Source organism: Camelina sativa, chromosome 18 (genome assembly GCF_030686135.1).
Source record: "Camelina sativa cultivar CO46 ecotype springtype chromosome 18, ASM3068613v1".
Taxonomy (NCBI): Eukaryota; Viridiplantae; Streptophyta; class Magnoliopsida; order Brassicales; family Brassicaceae; genus Camelina; species Camelina sativa.
Genome location: NC_141897.1, coordinates 2,111,806 through 2,131,395, shown reverse-complemented (window position 1 = coordinate 2,131,395; position 19,590 = coordinate 2,111,806). Strand labels below are relative to the sequence as shown.

The 19,590-nt window shown below is 30.6% G+C and overlaps 3 protein-coding genes across 3 annotated transcripts; 2 read left to right on the top strand and 1 right to left on the bottom strand.

Moving 5' to 3' along the window:
* Positions 1–1,501: 1,501 nt before the first annotated feature.
* Positions 1,502–5,753, bottom strand: LOC109130451 (GDSL esterase/lipase At5g45960-like). Its single transcript, XM_019240015.2, has 5 exons — positions 5,427–5,753; positions 5,214–5,344; positions 4,249–4,482; positions 2,309–2,573; positions 1,502–1,844 (listed from the first exon to the last, which is right to left on the bottom strand). The coding sequence occupies exons 1-5, from the start codon at positions 5,719–5,721 to the stop codon at positions 1,651–1,653; spliced, it is 1,119 nt and encodes a 372-aa protein (XP_019095560.1). The 5' UTR covers positions 5,722–5,753; the 3' UTR covers positions 1,502–1,650.
* A 6,106-nt stretch (positions 5,754–11,859) lies between these two features.
* On the top strand, positions 11,860–14,197 carry LOC104760306 (rac-like GTP-binding protein ARAC2). The gene is made up of 7 exons (XM_010483210.2): positions 11,860–12,068; positions 12,281–12,368; positions 12,460–12,569; positions 12,692–12,755; positions 13,677–13,741; positions 13,845–13,910; positions 13,999–14,197. The coding sequence occupies exons 1-7, from the start codon at positions 11,970–11,972 to the stop codon at positions 14,110–14,112; spliced, it is 606 nt and encodes a 201-aa protein (XP_010481512.1). The 5' UTR covers positions 11,860–11,969; the 3' UTR covers positions 14,113–14,197.
* A 2,727-nt stretch (positions 14,198–16,924) lies between these two features.
* On the top strand, positions 16,925–18,970 carry LOC104760305 (WUSCHEL-related homeobox 8-like). The gene is made up of 4 exons (XM_010483209.3): positions 16,925–17,317; positions 17,475–18,047; positions 18,482–18,711; positions 18,802–18,970. Exons 1-4 carry the CDS (start codon positions 17,173–17,175, stop codon positions 18,805–18,807), a joined length of 954 nt encoding a protein of 317 aa, XP_010481511.2. The 5' UTR covers positions 16,925–17,172; the 3' UTR covers positions 18,808–18,970.
* Positions 18,971–19,590: the final 620 nt, after the last annotated feature.

Here is a 19,590-nt window from a genome sequence, read left to right as displayed (position 1 = left end):
ATGGTTCCCCAAAACATATTGAAGAAAAATCTCGGTCAGAATCAAACTCCTGATCTGAAACACGATCGGAGACAGAAGATTTAGAAAGGAACAGTGACGATCACCAAATCGATCGACCAGAGATTTCTTAAGTTATGCGCGTTTATCTATTTTGGTTTTTATGTTCTCAACTTTAAACTTAAATATCTATCTTTTTCGTTTTTTTCTTTTTCATTTTTTAATTTTGGCTTTTTGCTTATGTTTTTATAATTAATTTGCATTTATTTATTTTATTTTTTTTTAAATTCCTATAAAAGTATTATATAGTAGAGTCGCTTAGGGTTGTGGGAACCCAACACATGACAATGAAGACTACTAATAAAAAACATAAAGATCCCAAAAAAAAACTACATATATCATATATATATATATATATATATTATATGTCAGTTTTTAGGTTTGGTGCATGCATCACTTATAACTATACGTGAAAGAAAGAATAAATGGAGGTAATTTTCAATAATAACGATATACTGATAGGATATTCGTAAGTAAATCATAGGTCAGTAAATACAACATATTTTAGAAAATAATGATTTGGTTTAAAAAATAGTTGTGTATTAAAATTATATAAAAAATATCACTAATTCTAAATGAAGAAATTATCTCGATCATACTAGAAAAAAGATATTGACATAACAATCTGTTTTGTATCTGGCATTGTTTTTTTCGTTTGTTTGTTTTTTATTTTATTTTTGTTGGTGTATTTTTTCTGTACACAACAATCTATTTTTTGTTTGTTTGTAGGGTGGATTATAGACGTCAATTAAGTGTTTTTCACCTCCACTTTGGCTGTACGCCCAATTGTATAACAATTTTATTAATTCATCAATATATATTACCTTTTGAAAGGGAATAGTGTTTGACAAAAAAAAAAAAAGAAGAGTTTTTATTCAGATGGTTACAACTTACAACACCACTTTTACCACCGATCCAAAATTTGATTATATTAAATTGCATTACCGTGCATGAAGATGTTCAACAAAAAATGTATCAAATCATTGTCATGATGTTCAATCAATTTTGGAGTAATCTTTTAATTTATTTAATGTTTGGTTGAAGAAAAAAGGACTAGGTATATGAGGTTCGACAAAAAAAATCACCTTTTAAAAAAAATAAATAAAAATTAATTAGATAAAAGATGTGGGATCTAAGATGGAGTAGGTATATGATCTCAAATCTAAGATGGGCCGAACTCATTTGCATGAAGCCCAATTATTTTTTGTAAGAAACTAAGAGAAAAATGTAATTTGTGGGCCACTGGCCACGGTGGAGAACCGATCATTGCAATGACGGTAGAATATACTTTATTATATACTATACATTAGAATTTCTCAGTTCTCACTTCTATCCAGTCCAAACGTCACAACATGACAAGTCATCACAGTACATATTCTTCTTCATTTTCTATGATTAATAGAAGCAGTTCAACTTAACCAAAAAAAATACAAAAAATCATATATAGTATAACATTAATTTATTTTATTTCAACTTGAAATATTAATACATAGACTATCAGCACATCTCATTACTAATAATGGAAGAAAAAAGTTTATTGACATCAATTGGCTAATAGTGTGAATCAGTGATCATGTCATAATCAGAAACAATCTATAATTCTACAATAGAATCATAGATTCGTCGTTGAGATTTAAAAACATTGAAGTAAGTCTTCTCACTTGGATGGATAGAATCAAAAAAGACATAAGCAGATGTATTTGGACACACATATGACTTTGGATTACACAGAAACGATGTCTCTAGGTATCCACTTCCACAACATCCACTGCTCACTTCCTCAAACCCTAACATACAAAAAATACAAATATTCACTTTATCTTTGAAACCAAATTTATGACTCGTGACAATGCAAAAATCTAATCTTTCTAAGATATTATTTTTATTAATATGATAATGGAATACTTTACTAATAACTATAGATCCATAGTTTGTATAATTTTATCATTGGTCGTCTTTTTAGAACTGCAGGATAATTTCGGCTTGTGATAGACTGCCACTTAAATTAAAACCAATATAAAATTGAAAAGTAATGATATAGCTTAAAATTTGTAAAGAAGTAGAAAATAGTTTAAAACTTTAAATGTTTCATGTTTGTACATTAACAAAATAGTGTAAAAATAAACATCTTAATCAACAACATATCCTAAAGTCTAAACTCTAACAGAAACCGTAAGTCCTAAAGATCCAAATGTACAGACAAATAATGATAACTCAACTAATTAAAAATTGTGTCCAAACTATTACGTACCGAATTTGTTATAATCATGAATGATCTCATATAATGAGTTATAAACGTCAAGGTAAAGGATAATGGATCCGGCCAAACTCATTTGCATAAGACCCAATTCTTTTTGTAAGAGGTAATTATAGTTTGTGGCCACGGCAGAGAAACGGTCAATGCAACAACGGTTAGTCAATGCTTCGCCGGAGAATAATGTTATAACAATCGGCAAACACCCAATTGGTGGTAAACCTGCCACCAGTATCTTTCTTGCTCCTTCTTTCCATAAACCCTAACCATATTTATCCACAATACATATAAGTATTTTCTTTTTCTAAAATGTACTGTATCTGCAAACAAAATAATCGATTTTCCCGAAAGGAAAAAATAAAAAAAACTATTCAAATCTAAACCGAACAACTGAAACCGTGAAATTCTGAAATTGAGCTAGACTGGAAAAGCTAATTTTAATAATTCGAATGAGAGCGAAGCCCGAAGTCAAATGTTTAACTTAATTAACTTAGTACTCATGAATATAAAGGTGTTTGACTTAGTAGATTCAAGTCAAACCGAAAACATAACAATTTTTAAATTTTTTCCCTAAACCTACACTTTATGTTTCCTTTAATAAAGCTACGATCTAAAAACAAATGAAAAAAATTCAATAACATCAGAACTTCGAAGGTCTAAGAAAAAAATATAGATAAAACTTTCGGATGTATTATAATTATCCTTACTAACCTATATAAACTTGAGTACTTTTGATAGGCCTAATGTTTGTGGTATATTTTGGAAATTTCTCAGAATTGTGGTATCTTGAACCCTTTTTTTTTTTTGTGGTCGGTATCTTGAACTAAAACCTGTTTTTTGTGCTGCTATAATGTATTTATCTACGAATTTTGGTTTTAGAACTCTAAGTTATTTTTTTTAAACTAAAACTAAGATAATCATATAAATAAATGTTTTGAATATTCTTTTGTAATTAACTACAATCCTACTATATTAATTGAGATATACAAATATAAAACTAACCTTGTAAAAAATTACATTCAATTGCCATTAGAAAAACATAATTAAGATTAATTAATTAATTAAATAAATCTAATTAATTAAAAACGAATATTGGGGACACATAAAATAAAGTAAATTGTAGAAAACTAAAAAAAAATCTATTAGAATCAAAACTAATTCATACTTAAAAAAAAATTAACAGCTAGGATTTTAAAAATCTAATCGAATAAAGTCTATATAACTACAAATTTTATCAAAAAGCTTTTTCAGCACAGGTTAAAGTTTTTATCAAAAATTAAATCCAATAAAATATATAACAGTTTCGATAAAACTAAGTTGAGATTTGAATATATTTTATGCTTGAAAGGTGTTTATTACAGACAAGAAAGAGAAGCCACAAAAACAATGAATGTTGTTTTCAAAGAGGTTTTTAAGAACCATTAATAGCTATATTTAGTTTCTCTTTTTATATGTTAGTTATATCTTTTTACTTACTTCACAACTATAGCAAGAATTGCGTTTAGTTGCCAAAGATTTAAACAATTTTATTTATTACATGCAAATGTTTTATTGACAGGTTTTCAATAAACATTTTTAAAATACAAAAAATTTAATATAAGAAACCGAATTTTAATCACAAAATTTTATAAATAACATAATAACAATATAAATTATTTCAGCCCGAGGTTTTCTGCGGGTTAGTACCTAGTTTAGTTAGAAAACAGTATTTGAACAAGTTAATATTCAAACCCATACAAAATAAAATGAGATTATATAAGGGGGATTTTCAAAAATACCCTTTTTTCTATAGACGTCAATGTTGTGTTTAAGATTATTTATTTTTAAATTTTTACTAATCATAATTGACTGAATAAAAATTGAACATTGAAATTAGAAAAGAATAAAAAGAGAGAAATGTTTTAGGTATGTGGAAAATCAAGAAATCTGAATTTCACCTGGATAAATTGCTTGAGATTGGAAATAACGAATTGTTGATACGCTTCGATAGTGAAAGTCTTCCTTCGTATTGGAACTATGAAATAACTAATGACGAAATCGTTGGTTCCTGCACTTACAACAAACAAAGCTTCTTCTATGTGTTTCTTCATTCTTTCTTTTCCCATTTTACTCTCTAATTTTCTCTTGTATTCTTTGAAATACTCTAGCTGAGTCGGAATGTCTAACACGTTCTGTACCACACCACAATGAAAGCAACAACACACCCAACAAGATACTTTAAGTTATTTATTCCAAAAGTGTACCAAATTACTTAAATAATAATTGGGTGATTTGGACATGTGCTCTTTTTTAAAAGACTAATTACCCTAATAGTGGCGACTAAATAAATAAAATACTTTATTTGTCGTCGTCAACCACATCATGTAGTGATTGATTTTGTTTTGTCATTATATTACTTATTTCTTCACATTCTAGAACTACCCACGGATAAACACATGAGATTTCAATTTTTTTCTTGAAATATAATTAATTATCCAGTGAAATAGGCCCGGCAGATAAATGATATGTCTGTTTATAATTTCATATATACATCTATAATTTCATATCCTTGAGTATTAAAGGATGTAATATGTACTTTCCTTATTGGGCAATGAGCATCGATATATTATACTCAAATGTAGTCGTTACAAATGTAATTTAGATTCTGGAACTCTATCTTATTTTTTTAGTTAATTTAGACAAGGCCAGTTGACAAAATTATATAGTAATAATCATCTTGAAATTTATGGTCAATATATACTATTTGATCTTCGATTTAGGTTTAGAAGACTTATATTATTAGCAACAATATGGTTATGATAATACTAAAATAACGACCTTAATGTACATAATTCTTTTTTACATTCTTAATGATGTCCAAAATTTTTAAAAAGGAGAATAGAGATGGTGATTGGACACTAACAGTAATGGTTGGAGTGAGAGGATCGTATCCAGATCCAGCTGATGCAAAGCTAACTCCAGTTATTAACTCATTTACTCCAAGATTTGGGTCCAAATATGGTGGCACATTCTCCTTCACACCAAGGTATGAGGCTACGCATACGTATATATACGATATTTAGGTTCATTTTAAAGATAGAATCAATATACTTCTATTGTATATATCAAAACTAACCAATGAAATCTGTGGCGAGTCGACCGTTGCAAAATCTACCCGTGGGAATTTTGTTTTTGAAATCGAGACCATAGGGAGGAAAATCAGATTTGAATATCGTATTGATGTAGTTGTTATTGCCCGGATCCACGGTCGAATCTCCAAAAATGAGAATAGCTGAAACTGATTGTTTCCTTTTAGGGTTACGTTTAACAGGTTCTAGTTTTGACGTAGAGAATGAGAAGGGGCTGAACAATAGGAAGAGGAAGAAGATGAAGGAAACAGCTGAAGAAGAATGTGTTTGATGACTTCTCATTGTTGTGAGCGTTTCTAGTGGAGAGAAATGAGAAGTTTGTTTGGTACGTACCTTCTAGTGTTATATGCACAACATATAATAAGATATCCAATCAAATTTTATTAGGGGCTGTCTATTTCCGTTTCATTGATCGGACCAAATCAAAAGTTAAAAAAAAAAAAAAAAAAAAAATCAATAAAGAAAACCTCAAAATCGAACCACCACAAACAAAGTTGTGTTACCGGTTCAACCACGTATTTTAAATAAAATAAAAATAATGGATTTTTTTGTTAAACTTCAAAATAACTTCACTCATATTAAACAAATTAAACTTATGTCTTACAGTAATCATATAATATACTAATTAAGTTTAAGACTAGTTTTAGATCCAAACTGAACCGTAACTATATACTATATGCAAACACACAAAATATGTTCCAAGTAAATTTCAAAAGGAGAAAAATCTATATATAACCGAAGCGAAACATGAAGTACAAGTCACATTCGAATAATTTTGATACTTAAAGTTGTACGTAGTACTTAATTTTGGAAAATGTATTTCCTTTAAGTAACCCGACAAATTTCACAAAACATAACATTAATTTGCACTTAACACTATATTTGGATGAATAATCACGTGGATCGAATAGTTAATGCAACAACTTGCATCTAGGTGAAGCCTTAAATGTTGTAATGCTGTACACTGTGTTATTCATTAAACTTATATCAATATATCTTATGATGTATATATATATATATACATTTCGAATTAACTATTAAGTATTAACATTACGCGAGTAATGTATATATACCTAAAAAATGGATCAAGCAGATTATTTTAGTAAGGTAATTTAGAGTTTTAGACAAACAATCATATAGGTATCAGGTACACATTGAATAATGAAATGGATAGCTCATAATTAGTATACGGTGTGTCGGTTACATGCAACATACGTTTTCGTTATTATATTTTCGTGGTCAATTAATTTGGCTTAATCAGGAAATAGAGAAGATTGATTTATTTTCCCTGATTATTACACTACTAAAATATATTTTCTAAAACTTCAATTTGTTATTGTACACTTTACAAGAAAACACAACGAATGTAGATGAAAGTTCCGATGTAACTAAATTTATTAGAAATTACGGACAGTTTTTCGACGAATTTTCTTTTTAAGAGTTATCGTTGATTTTGCGGTGAGTTCTTGTTTAGGCTATATAACAAATCACAATCTTGTCATTTACTCTCCAACAAATATTATTCTACACAATACTTGGAAATATACGGCAATTGTATATACGACTAACATCATCAGAATACCAATAATAAATTGTTATATTATATAACCAGCACGGCAGCACCACACTGGAAATATCCAGTAAACATTCCAATAGTATGCTTAATTTGCATTTACTGTAAATCAAACTTGACTTGGTGTACAAGCATTAATTAAATAAATCTGAAGTTAACACGTGGGATTATATATGCCCCCAGGTGTTTCGAAATTCTAAAGCGGAGAGAGGTTTCCAAAGACTGGTTTGACAAAAAGAAAAATAGATATCACGAGGCGCTCAAGCTCTGTTAAGTCAATTAAATGATAGGAGAGTAGTACAAAGAAGAAGAGGACGTGAGAGAGAGAAAATAGCTGAGAGAGTATGGCTCAACTTGTATAAGAAGCCAAAGGGTGAGATATTTTTCTAATGAGAGAGATGGAAGTGAAAGTACATTAGATGCTATGAAGTACATTCCTTCAAGGATTTAAATGTAACTACAAATAACAAGCTTTATAGGGCGATTTCCAAGATCAATCTTGTAGACGGTAATAATTCCAGTTTAGAAACGTGATGAAATCGCTGAACTGTGTGAATGTGTGCGCACGCTCATTTCTTAACTTCAGTTTCACTAAATTTCAAGTTAACACATGAAAATCAAGATTTCACTACAAGAAAACACGTCTTTTGCGATGGACAAATATATCGCGAATCTCTCGCAAATCGACAAAAGCGAGAAATTTGCGAGGAAAGTCCGTTCCTTGCAAATCGCGTCTCGCAAATCGGTCAATGTTGCAATTCCCTCACAACTTTTGCGAGGAAATATTGTCCCTCGCAAATCCCACGCATTTTGCGAGGAACTATTTTTCTAGCAACATCCTAGCAATTTTGTATCTAGTAAATCCCGCGCAAATTTGCGATGCTTTTGCAATTAAAATTTCCGTTGCAAATTATAATAACGGTGCAAATTGTAAAAAAAAATTAGAATTTTCATTTTGGTAAGCTTCATTAAATTAAACCTGTAATTAAAATTAAACCTGTAATTATAATTAAACCTTATACTTAAGCAAATTAATGCTGTAATTAGAAGTACTAAGTTTACAATAACAAAACATAATAACCGATTTTGTTCTACACAAAAAATAGTTATGAGAGGATAAAGAGTACTAAGTACTAAGTTTACAAAACAAGTTCATCAGTGTTTACTGTCCGGTGGTTCCATCTCGGGTGGTTCCATCTCCAGTGGTTCCATCTCCGGTGGCAGGTCTGGCCGGTGAATCTTCTCGGCGAAATCTAGCAGCAAACTCTGGATCTTTAGATGCAAGATAATCAAAGTATGCATCATACTTTGGCATGAGCTGATTTGAAATCTCTTTCAAAAATGGTCCGGACAATAGCAGCAACCGAAGAATCCTGGTCAAACCTACAAAACATAAGATAAAAGGAATTAGGATCATTGAAAATACAAAACATAAAGATAAACTATATGTTAGATACATAACATTCTCACCAAATAGTACCCGGAGGTCGCTTAGGATCCAGTTTTGGTAAGCCAGCACGCCCGGGACTTGCAAGTAACTCTTCCAAAGTGAAAAACACTTGAGAGGCACTTGCACCGTTGACACACAACGTTGATTGCTGAGGAGGAGGATCATTTTGCTGAGGAGGATCATTTTGCTGAGGAGGAAGATCATTTTGCACCGGTGAGGTACCTTGAGAAGAGGCGGTAGAATGTAGCCTTTGAGCAGAGCCAGTAGAGCGTACCCCTCGAGAAGGGACGGGAGGAGATAATCCTTGTGAAGATATGAACCTTGTGTAATGGTTTTGGTTGACAGATCCGTTTTGGTCTCGAGAAGACATCTGAGAAGAAAAGGAGAACATGTAAAAATCATTACCCTAAAATCATTACCCTAAATTAAAAACAAAAATTAAAACCCCTAAAATCGAATCGAAACCCTAATCCCAAAATTAAATCCCCACAATCGTTACCCTAAACCCAAAATTAAATCCCCAAAATTGAAACCCTAAACCCAAAATTAAATCCCCAAAATCGAAACCCTAATCCCAAAATTAAATCCCCAAAATTCGAAACCCTAAAATCGAATTAAAAACCTAATCGAATCATAACCCTAAACCCCAAAATGAATCCCCAATTTCGAAACCCTAATTTAGAAGGGGAGAGGAGGAGACTTACCAGCAAAGAGAGAAGAGATCGAGTCGGAGATTAACCGGACAAGAGATTCAGAGGACAAGAGAGAAGAGGAGGAGTTAGGGTTCGAGAAGGGTTAACCGGACCTGAGAGAAGAGGAGCAGACTCACCGGAAAAGACAGAAGAGATCTGCGAAGAGAGAAGAAATCGGAGAAGAAGGGTTCGAGAAGGGTTTCTCTTTTGGCTGCGGATTAGTCGAGGTTTGAGCTTCGCAAAGGATTTGCGACGAATTTGCTATGGCTCTAGCAAATCAGTCGAAAATTTGTCACAAACGTTGAATATCTAATTTGCAAAAACCATCAAAATAATTGTAACAAATTAGTCAAATTAACTTTCAAGTATATTATAAGGTCCAATGGTGTCATCAGACTCTTTTCTATCATCAAACTTTCCAAAATTGTCCAATTTTGCATCTTACTCTAAACATGATGATGTTCTACACTATATCACATATATGTTCATTACATTGAGACAAATATTTGCCAAATTGTCCAATTCTCTAACAATTTTCTGTTGCACTGCTATCTTTGATTAATAGTTTTGGATTCATCTTTTTTAATCATTAATAGTAATGTAATAAGTCTTTAGGGTTTAGGGTTTAGGGTTTAGGGTTAAGGGTTTAAAGTTTCTATTTGCGAGGGAATTGCTATGTTTTGTCTTGTTTGCGATGGATTTGCGACGAATTTGCTATGGCTCTAGCAAATCAGTCGCAAATTTGTCGCAAATCTTGAATATCTAATTTGCAAAAACCATCAAAATAATGTTAAAAGTTAGTAAATTCACCTTATGAACACAATCAAATGTATTTCAGAATAATTCTATTAAGTTTTGTAATATTTATAAAAAAATTATTATCCTAACTTTGCAATGGATTTGCTATGGCTTTCGCAAATCACTTGCAATTCCATAACAAATTTGCTATGGAGTACGTTCCCGCAAAATCGTCGCAATATTGCGATGGATTTGCGAAGAAAAGGACCTTCCCAGCGAATTAGTTGTAAATGCGTCGCAATTGAGCAGCGGATTTGCGACGACTGAGTTCGTCGCAAATTTGCGAGGAATGTGCTATGGTTTTTTATTTTCTAGTAAATCCCTCGCAAATCTATCGCAAATTTGCGAGAGCTGTGTTTCGTCGCAATGTGTCCTCGCAAAAGGCTTGTTTTCTTGTAGTGTTTTGCCAAAGATTAATCTGAGATTTTTTGCAGTCAAAATTGAGAATGAGTTTCAAACTTTTTCACAAATTTGTATCAAAGCTTGAGTAGGAAGCTCGAGGTTGAAGAAAGTGCAGACTCTTGTTCAGCCAACAGTATGCTTATTTTACAACTTTTTATCTATTGTGAACCATTTATAAAGCTTGTGGACTTATTAAGCAACAATCCTTTTTTTTTTTTTTAAAGCATATTGAGAAAGTGATTACACACAAAGTCAATTGTTAAGAAAGAAAAAATTCGATTACTTAATATTCCTAAACGTGTTCTTTACGCAGTAGAGCCGTGGATGGTATACTTGAAGTGATTTACGTATGATGCTAGAGCACCAAACTACTTCTACAAACTCAAATTATGGAAATTGCTTTGTAATTTCTTGATTGAATGCAGTGCAGTTGCCTAGGATACAAATTTGATGATTTGTGCAATTTTTATTGAATCAAACTTTATGCCTCTATTCACCACGAACATAACTTTATTTACCCTCCATAAAAATGTAGTTTTGGATCTGCCTTGCATATTTAATCATTCTTTTTTTGTTTTCTGTGCAAATTTTAATGATACATATATCAAAAAATAATATGGATCGTCGTATACTTGCATGGGGGTCTGCAAAATACATGTCAAGGAATATTTTGTTGGAACTAAAAATTTATAACGTAAAAAACTGTTGGATGACGTCAACAAATTTATATGTGAGGTAATGAAGAAGAAAAAAGTAGATTGTATTTCTGAATACACTAAGTAAAAAAAAATTATAATATTAAAGTCGATCCTGTCATTTTTGAATGTAGTTAAAATGGGATCAAATAAGACAAAAATAAAATATTTTTTCAAAAGTTTAGAGAAATAAGAAAAAGAAAAACACTAAAGCAAGTAAGATGAGAGTTCCTTCTCCAACACTTAAAAAAATCCACTCACAACCAACACCAAACGGCTACATCACTTTCGGTGACCACGTGATCTTGCACTTGAAGTAAAAGAAAAACTCAATTATTACTAATCATTTTAACTCATTAGTCATTACTTTAAATAAACTAAATATACTAAACCAATATGAAAGGCCAAAAGTGAGCATAATTTCAGATTTTGGTGTCGTTTGGTTCGATTCGTCCGAGTATGAGAAAAATCTTATCAAAATTTGGAGAAAAATATAACTACGTGGGTAAAATTTAATAATAGCAACTGTTTTTCAAAATAGAAATTTTAGACCTAAGACGAATATAATTTCATTGGTTCAGTGAGAGTTTGTTCGGTTTACTTGGTTTATTCGATACGAGAATACATAAAAAGAAAACCAATCAACTGTATCTATAAAGTTCCTTAATTCGGTATTCGTTGGTTAATTTGGTATGTTTTGCTTCAAACTTCCTCCCCTTACCAATAATGAAAATAATAATTAACAATAAAAAGTTGTAATCAGAATCATCCTCCTCACCAATAAATAATTATAATCATCACAAAAGCCTTCTTAAGAACCCTCCACCACGTCTCTTCTCTTCTGAACTTAAAACCCAAACACAAACACAAACTCATAAACATAAAAGAACATAAATAAATTGAAGACAAAAGCAAAGAAAATGAGCACAGCAAGATTCATCAAGTGTGTGACTGTCGGAGATGGAGCAGTGGGAAAGACTTGTATGCTCATTTCATACACCAGCAATACTTTTCCTACGGTAACTGTATTTTTTTTTTTAGTATATTCATAAATATTTTCAAATTGATGTTTTAAAAAGACTTTAAACATTTTTTCTGTTTTAAGATTTCATCGCAAGTTATTAAATGTTAAGAGAGCTTAGTTTAACCCCAAGCTACTGAATCTTTACAATCTGTTTACTTAAGAAACATTCTTCTTGAGATATAAATGATTTAACTATCTAAATTACAGGATTATGTTCCAACGGTCTTCGACAACTTCAGTGCGAATGTGGTGGTCGATGGGAGTACTGTGAACCTTGGCCTGTGGGATACGGCCGGTACGTTTGATTACTTGATTTTACTAAAACTGATTTTTGATATACAGTTAAAAACTGGTTTTCATAATTATAATTAATGTGGAATAATCAGGGCAGGAAGATTATAATAGGCTTAGACCTTTGAGTTACAGAGGAGCAGATGTGTTTTTATTAGCTTTTTCCCTAATTAGCAAAGCCAGTTACGAGAATATTCACAAAAAGGTAACTTTGAATTCTCTTCTATATATATATATATATATATATACATAAATTTTGATTATGGTTAAGCATTTCTGCGTAAGTATTGTCGAGGTTGATATATTTGATGTGTTGTTGATTAATAGTGGCTTCCGGAGCTGAAACATTATGCGCCTAGCATCCCCATTGTACTCGTCGGAACAAAATTAGGTAAAAAAAACTATGGTAGTTCTTTTCTTTAAAGCATTTAAGCATTTGCGTCAAATTAGTAATCCGCAGATAATAGAATAAGGATTATGGGATATCTCAATATAAATATGACCACCATAGACCTTTTTTAATTTGCAAACAAAGGAAAATAAAAAAACACACCAGTAGATGCTACTTTTCCTTGTATATAACTAAATATACTCTTTTTTTTTTTGTTTTAATGTGAAGATTATACATGTTGTCTCATATAATATACTACTCTGTTTTTTTTTTTTGAATGAACTTTTATTGAATCAGAAACCGCTTTGACAACAAACGCACCAAACTTTGAAAGTTCTCGAATATATTATCGAGTAGCAAACCTTTTTTTTGTCGTATTCAACATCTTCCATACTTGGAAGCGATGGCAATGTGTTGCGGTTTTTCTGGTCTACGTACGTAAGCACTTGATGAGTTGAAGAGGATACTATGTTTTACCATTTCTCTCCTGCTAGATAATAATGTGTTTTACTCTAATAATTTTTTTATATCACTAAATAATATGTTATTTAAAAAATAGCACCACAATAATTAAGTAGAGTACTTTTATTTAAACTGTTAAAGAAACGTCAAAGAAATGCTTTACTTTAGAAATATAAAAATGTTGATTTTCTTTGAATATAAGTTAACATTAAATTTTTTTAAAAATATATATAGTACCACAATTAAATGTGTTTTGCCAAAAAAAGAAAAACAGAGCTATGGTTATTCACCTGATTCTATACTATTTTGTTATGCTACAATTTTAATGAAAATCATGCGAAAATAAATAATCATTTAAGAATTTTTTTTTTGTCAACAATCATTTAAGAATTTGATAGTGTATAAACAGTTATATTTATCTAATATCAGAAAAGTAATGTTACACAACATTGAATTCAGATTTGAGGGATGACAATCAGTTCTTGAAAGATCATCCAGGAGCAGCTTCTATAACAACTGCTCAGGTAGCATAACATAATAAAATAATTCTTTTTGTCGTCAATACTATAAATTAAAATAATCATAAACTGTGATTTTGAAATTAGTATGAATGAATTTGAGTAACAGGGAGAAGAATTAAGAAAGATGATTGGAGCCGTAAGGTACTTAGAGTGCAGCTCCAAAACCCAACAGGTATTTAAATTTTGCATAATGAGCATTAAGGTTAAAAACACTATAATAAATTTTGTAAACTGAAAAAGGTTTTTTTGTTTGTTAATAGAATGTGAAGGCAGTCTTTGATACAGCAATAAGAGTAGCTTTGAGGCCACCAAAGGCAAAGAAGAAGATAAAGCCATTGAAGACTAAGAGATCAAGATTATGCGTTTTCCTCTAATATTTGAACATTTAAATAAAATGTTTATTTTCACCATATATATAATAGTTATATCTCAAATTGCAAATAATATTCAGTTTAGCTTCTTCTGTGCTTTTAAGACCCTGGAAAATCATCACATACTTCAAAAAAAATAAAGGTCAAATCTTGTGGGAAAAGAAAGAAAAAACAGGTAAAGTCTTGAAGTGAATTGACTAATTTTATTTTGTTGATGTTAATAGAAAAAGAATAATTTTAAAGGTTAATTGTTAGTTAATGTAGTGATTTCTTCTTCTTTTTTTTTTTTTTTTTTTTGATCAAAGATGTAGTGATTTCTTCTATAAGGTACACAAATTAGTCGATATGAAACGATTTTGAATCATCTTGAAAATGGAACAATGCTTAGACAACATATCATGTAACAGATAAATCAAAGGAAACATTTAAAAAGAATTATATGTATTGGTCAAGAAGAATTTTATGGTCACTAGCTAACTGGTTTTCCTAGACTCTGGTCTACCTTGTCGTTAACATTGTTGTTGTGGTTAATTGGCTATTAAAGATATTACAGGACTGCGATGGTATGATGGATTAGTAGTATCAAGAAAGATAAAAGGTGTCCAATCTGATAATCATTAAAGCGGCGGGGATTGGCGAAAAATAGAAGAAACGTGTAGCCATGGTAAAAAGTGACAAAACTACACAGCTTAAGTCAAAAAGAAACAAATATATTTGTCTCCCTAGCTATGTAATAAGCCCAGTCTCTAGGTACTGCTCAAGTCCTCATTGCATATCAACAACATGAACCATTGACACATCACTGTATAGTGTATATGTTCGGTTTTGTTTCGAAAACCAATTGCTATGTGTTCACACTTGAAAGGAAAGATAAGCCCGTGTTATTCGCATGCATGTATAGTAACGTATAATAAACCTTGTCGTTTTATTTTTATATGTTCATTCATTGTAATAGACACACGATAAAATTGAAAGCTGAACACAAAGGAATGCTTCATCCAAATTTCTTGCTATTCTATACAAAATGTGTAATTGAGTAAACTCTGGTGCTATCAAAGTATCAAATGATATTAGATAAAAACCACATCGGATAACTGAAAACATGCTTGTTATTTAACTAATTTATCGTGTGAAAAAAGGAGGTGTGAACTCTTTTCGTTAAGAGTAATTTTGTAATCGGCCCCAAATTTATTTAGTTAATAGGAAAATAATCAAAGCTATTATGCATGTTATGTAAACATAGAGTTTTAATTATGTGAAAAATTATATATATATATAAAAAAAATATTTTTGTTGAACACAATGTTTTCAAACCCACAAATATCTTATCCTAGAGAGTCAAGGGTTCATAGAACTCTTAATTCATTCACATTAATTATACTCTCTGTTCTTAATTAATCCAATTTTCAAAATTTTCACACATACTAAAAATATATCCAAAGTAATGACATCATTTTTCTAATTAATTCAAATTTTCGTTTTTTAAAGATACTTTTAATTTTTTTCTACATTTTTATTAGTTATTGATGATGGATTATAAACTTCAAGAATTCTAAAACTCATTGATTTAAAAATTTTAATATGTAAGTTTTATTTAATATTTAAAATTGATTTACTTTTTAAAAAAAATTACAAAAGAAAATTACAAAATTTACACTTCTATTTTGAGCTAATCCTAATTTTTGATTTCTCTAACCAAATCATAGTTTAAATCTTGTGATATATCAATCAACAAAATTTTATACAAAGCTTTGGAAATATGATTTATAATATCAGCTCCAGACATTATTTGTAACAAAAATAAAAATGTTTCACAGAAGAATAAGAATAAAAAAAATAACGAAGAAAAAAGAGTTTAGAAGAACAATTCTACTAACCAATAAACGCTAGCTTTACATGCAAAAGATAAAAACTTGTGATTGTAAACATTTAAATAAAAAATAAAGAAAGTTGTATGAAGTATGAAGTTGAAATTTAGAAGAAGAAAAAGATGTGTGTAACTGACTATTTGCTGCATGATTTTTCATGTCCCTTTTGTGTCGGATTTTTCATGTTTAGGCTTTAGGGTTACTTTAATTATATTTTTTTTTTGTAACGGAATTTATAGTTAGTGTATGAAACAGAAAAAAGTGTTTATGACATTTCCAGAATTGTGTAAAAGTGAAAAAGAAAAAACAAAGAAGAGGAAGAAGCTGAAAAATCAGATAGTAAAATCCAAAACGGAAAAAAAAAAAAAAAATATCACTTTGATTCAAAGTCTTCCGTACTTTGTGAAGATATGTTGTATCTTTCCTCATAGTCAAGTTAGATCAGAGAGTAAAACAAGCCATTACTTACTTATGCACTAACAGTTACCATTGTTTTTACTTTGTCTATTAACCACATACTTAAAAGAAAATAGTCATCATATAAATTAAGTCCATTAGTTACTTCTTTTATTGTTGACTAGGTATTTAATGAATAAAATGTTTATGATCCTTTCAGTCAATCTGAATCTCCACCTTACTTAACTATTTGTCCAACCAAACTTTTAATTATTTATAAAAAAAATTGTATAAATATTTATCTTGACATAGATATATAAATCGAATTGCATTTCACAAAAAATAGTTACTTAATTAATTGATTAAAATCACCACTTAAGATGTATTACCTGATAATTGGTTTGTAAATTTAGTTTACGAATACGAATCTAATTAATCTGAATTAAATAGCAATTAATCTGAACTAAATAGATACACAAGAATGAAATGAACGTAAACAGAAGAAAAGTATCAATTGATAAAATAAAAACTTAGTCTCCTTTGAAATACATACAACATATGCAATTTCCCGTTTCTGTTTTTTTTTTTCTTTCTCTTTCTCTAATTTTACGTTTTATAATGTCTATTAGTTATTAAATGCAGTCAAATGCAAAACCAAAGGGTAGGTAAAGAGGCTAATATATAACGTGAGAGTAGCTTTGTTATTCTCTCATTACCCTATCAACCCTAAGTAATCTCTCTCTCTATCATAATCATCATCACCATATCATCATAATCATCATCATTACACTGCACCATCATGTCATCCTCCTCAAACAAAAACTGGCCAAGCATGTTCAAATCCAAACCTTGCAACAATAATCATCATCATCAGCAACATGAGAGTGGTTCTCCATCTTACATGCACTACTCTAATTGCAACATATCTTCTTCCTTCTCCTCAGGTATTTACAAAAATTTACATCATCTCCTTCATTCATTTTTCTTCGATAAGTTAGTTTTACTTGATTGTAGAAGCAAAGCGATATATATGATCGATGTTAGTTAGTTGTGTATATGTTAAGACATGCATGATGATGATATATACGCTTTATGAATCAGATCGTGTACCAGATCCTAAACCGAGATGGAACCCTAAACCTGAACAGATTCGGATACTCGAATCGATCTTTAATTCTGGTATTGTTAACCCACCGAGAGAGGAGATCCAAAGGATCCGGATCCGGCTTCAAGAATACGGTCAAATTGGCGACGCAAACGTGTTTTACTGGTTTCAAAACCGGAAATCTCGAGCAAAACACAAACTTCGTGTTCATCACAAAAGCCCTAAAACGTCAAAAAAGGACAAGATCATAAGTCCTGGTATCGATGCTGATCATTGTTTTGGTTTGGTTCACCAAGAAACCGGTTTATTTCCGGTTCAAAACAATGAAATGTTGGTAACCCAACCTGCCGGTTATCCATCCTCCGTTCAAAATGATCTGAGCGTGGCTCAATCAGGGTTTGGTTTTGGTGATTTTGTTGTACCGGTGGTAAGAGAAGAAGGTGTGGCATTCCCCGAGAACGACGAAAGCTTGGATAAGATTCCGGCAATCAATTTTTATGGTGGAGATGGAAATGGCGGCGGTGGAAATTGTTTTTCTCCTCTTCCATTGACCACAAATCAATCTCAAGGTAATTTAACATTTCCATATAGTAATACTAAATAGTTTAACTATTTGTTTTTTTGGTATATTTAATGTTATATAGATAATTGATTCGTATTTTTAGAATATATATATACTGTATATAACTTATAATTTACATATCAAATATTTTTGAAATAATTAGAATTTACACATGTAACACATCACACATATATAGATATGTATTGACATCCATCTATATGTATATTATTTATATAAGTAAATTAATCTCAAACAAAAAAAAATTATTAATCAACTATCGATTTTTTCTGGAACAAATAACGCATGCATACGTCTTTTTTTTGTTGGAAAAGACGTTTTGGTCTATAGATTTGAATGTAAATTTTTTTTGGATAAATTAATTTTATTTAATTATGTTGACTAACATTAGTTATTAAAACGTGTTTCATTGATGATAAAAAGAACGAGCTATAGTATTTCATGGTGGTGAAAACGTCGAAGATTGTGTTTCTCCGGATAAATTGACCATATTTATTAACGACATGCTTTTCGAAGTGGCTGCGGGATTGTTCAACGTTAAGGAAGCATTTGGAAACAATGCTATTTTGATCAACTCTTTTGGCCAGCCTATTCTTACAGATGAAAATGGTGTTACTTTTCAATCTCTCCAAAACGGTGCCGTTTATTACCTTGTGAGTTTCTTTTTTTTAAGAAGAAGTTTTAATGATTTTGCAATAAATATCTTGCAAGGATAGCTAAAACAATTTTTTTTTGGTTTGCAGATATAGAAGATATTGAAGATGGAGTGTTATCGTAGACAAATATAATCATATTTTAATAAAGGATTTCTGTGATTTATTTAGTTATTAATTATATCAATTTATTGTTTTGTATCTTTAAATTTATGAAATCATGACCTAACCTTCTTTTAAGCAAAGAAAAATTGATTTACTTAAAAGTGTCATTACACAGGGATTCCACTAGCCAAACAGGCTTTGATACAAACTCAACATATTAATCAGAATTTTGACAACTGAATTTCACTAGTGTATAAGCAACTACATTACAAATCCTCTTTGTAAAAGTACAAATAAAATGTTGGAACTTAGATCTCCATAGGTGAATATCTCTAAGCAGATTCGTAAGAGAAGTATGTTCCTGATGTCCATTGACAAGTTTGATGAGAGTCTCACCATCATCTTAAAAAATTATCGAATTATAGCCTTGGATCCATGTATGTTGTAGAGCCGATAATAACGCCTTCGCTTCTGCTTCCAATGCTGAATCAGAAAGAGATAATTTTGTTGCCACCCAAACCATAGGTTCCCCATATTGATTCCAGATAATCCATCCCCGTCGCTACATGGCTGTGAGAATCATAGGCTGCATCAAAATTATATTTAAACATAGGAGAGATTGGAGGAGACCAAGAGGATATGATTGGATTAGGATTGGTTCCATTATTAGTTACAATATGTAAAAGGTTATTTATTCATTCTTTTGTTTCAGAGAGTGCTTCTAAAATCATTTTTGTAGCTCCTTCACGAATGCCATCAAACACCAGAGTGTTT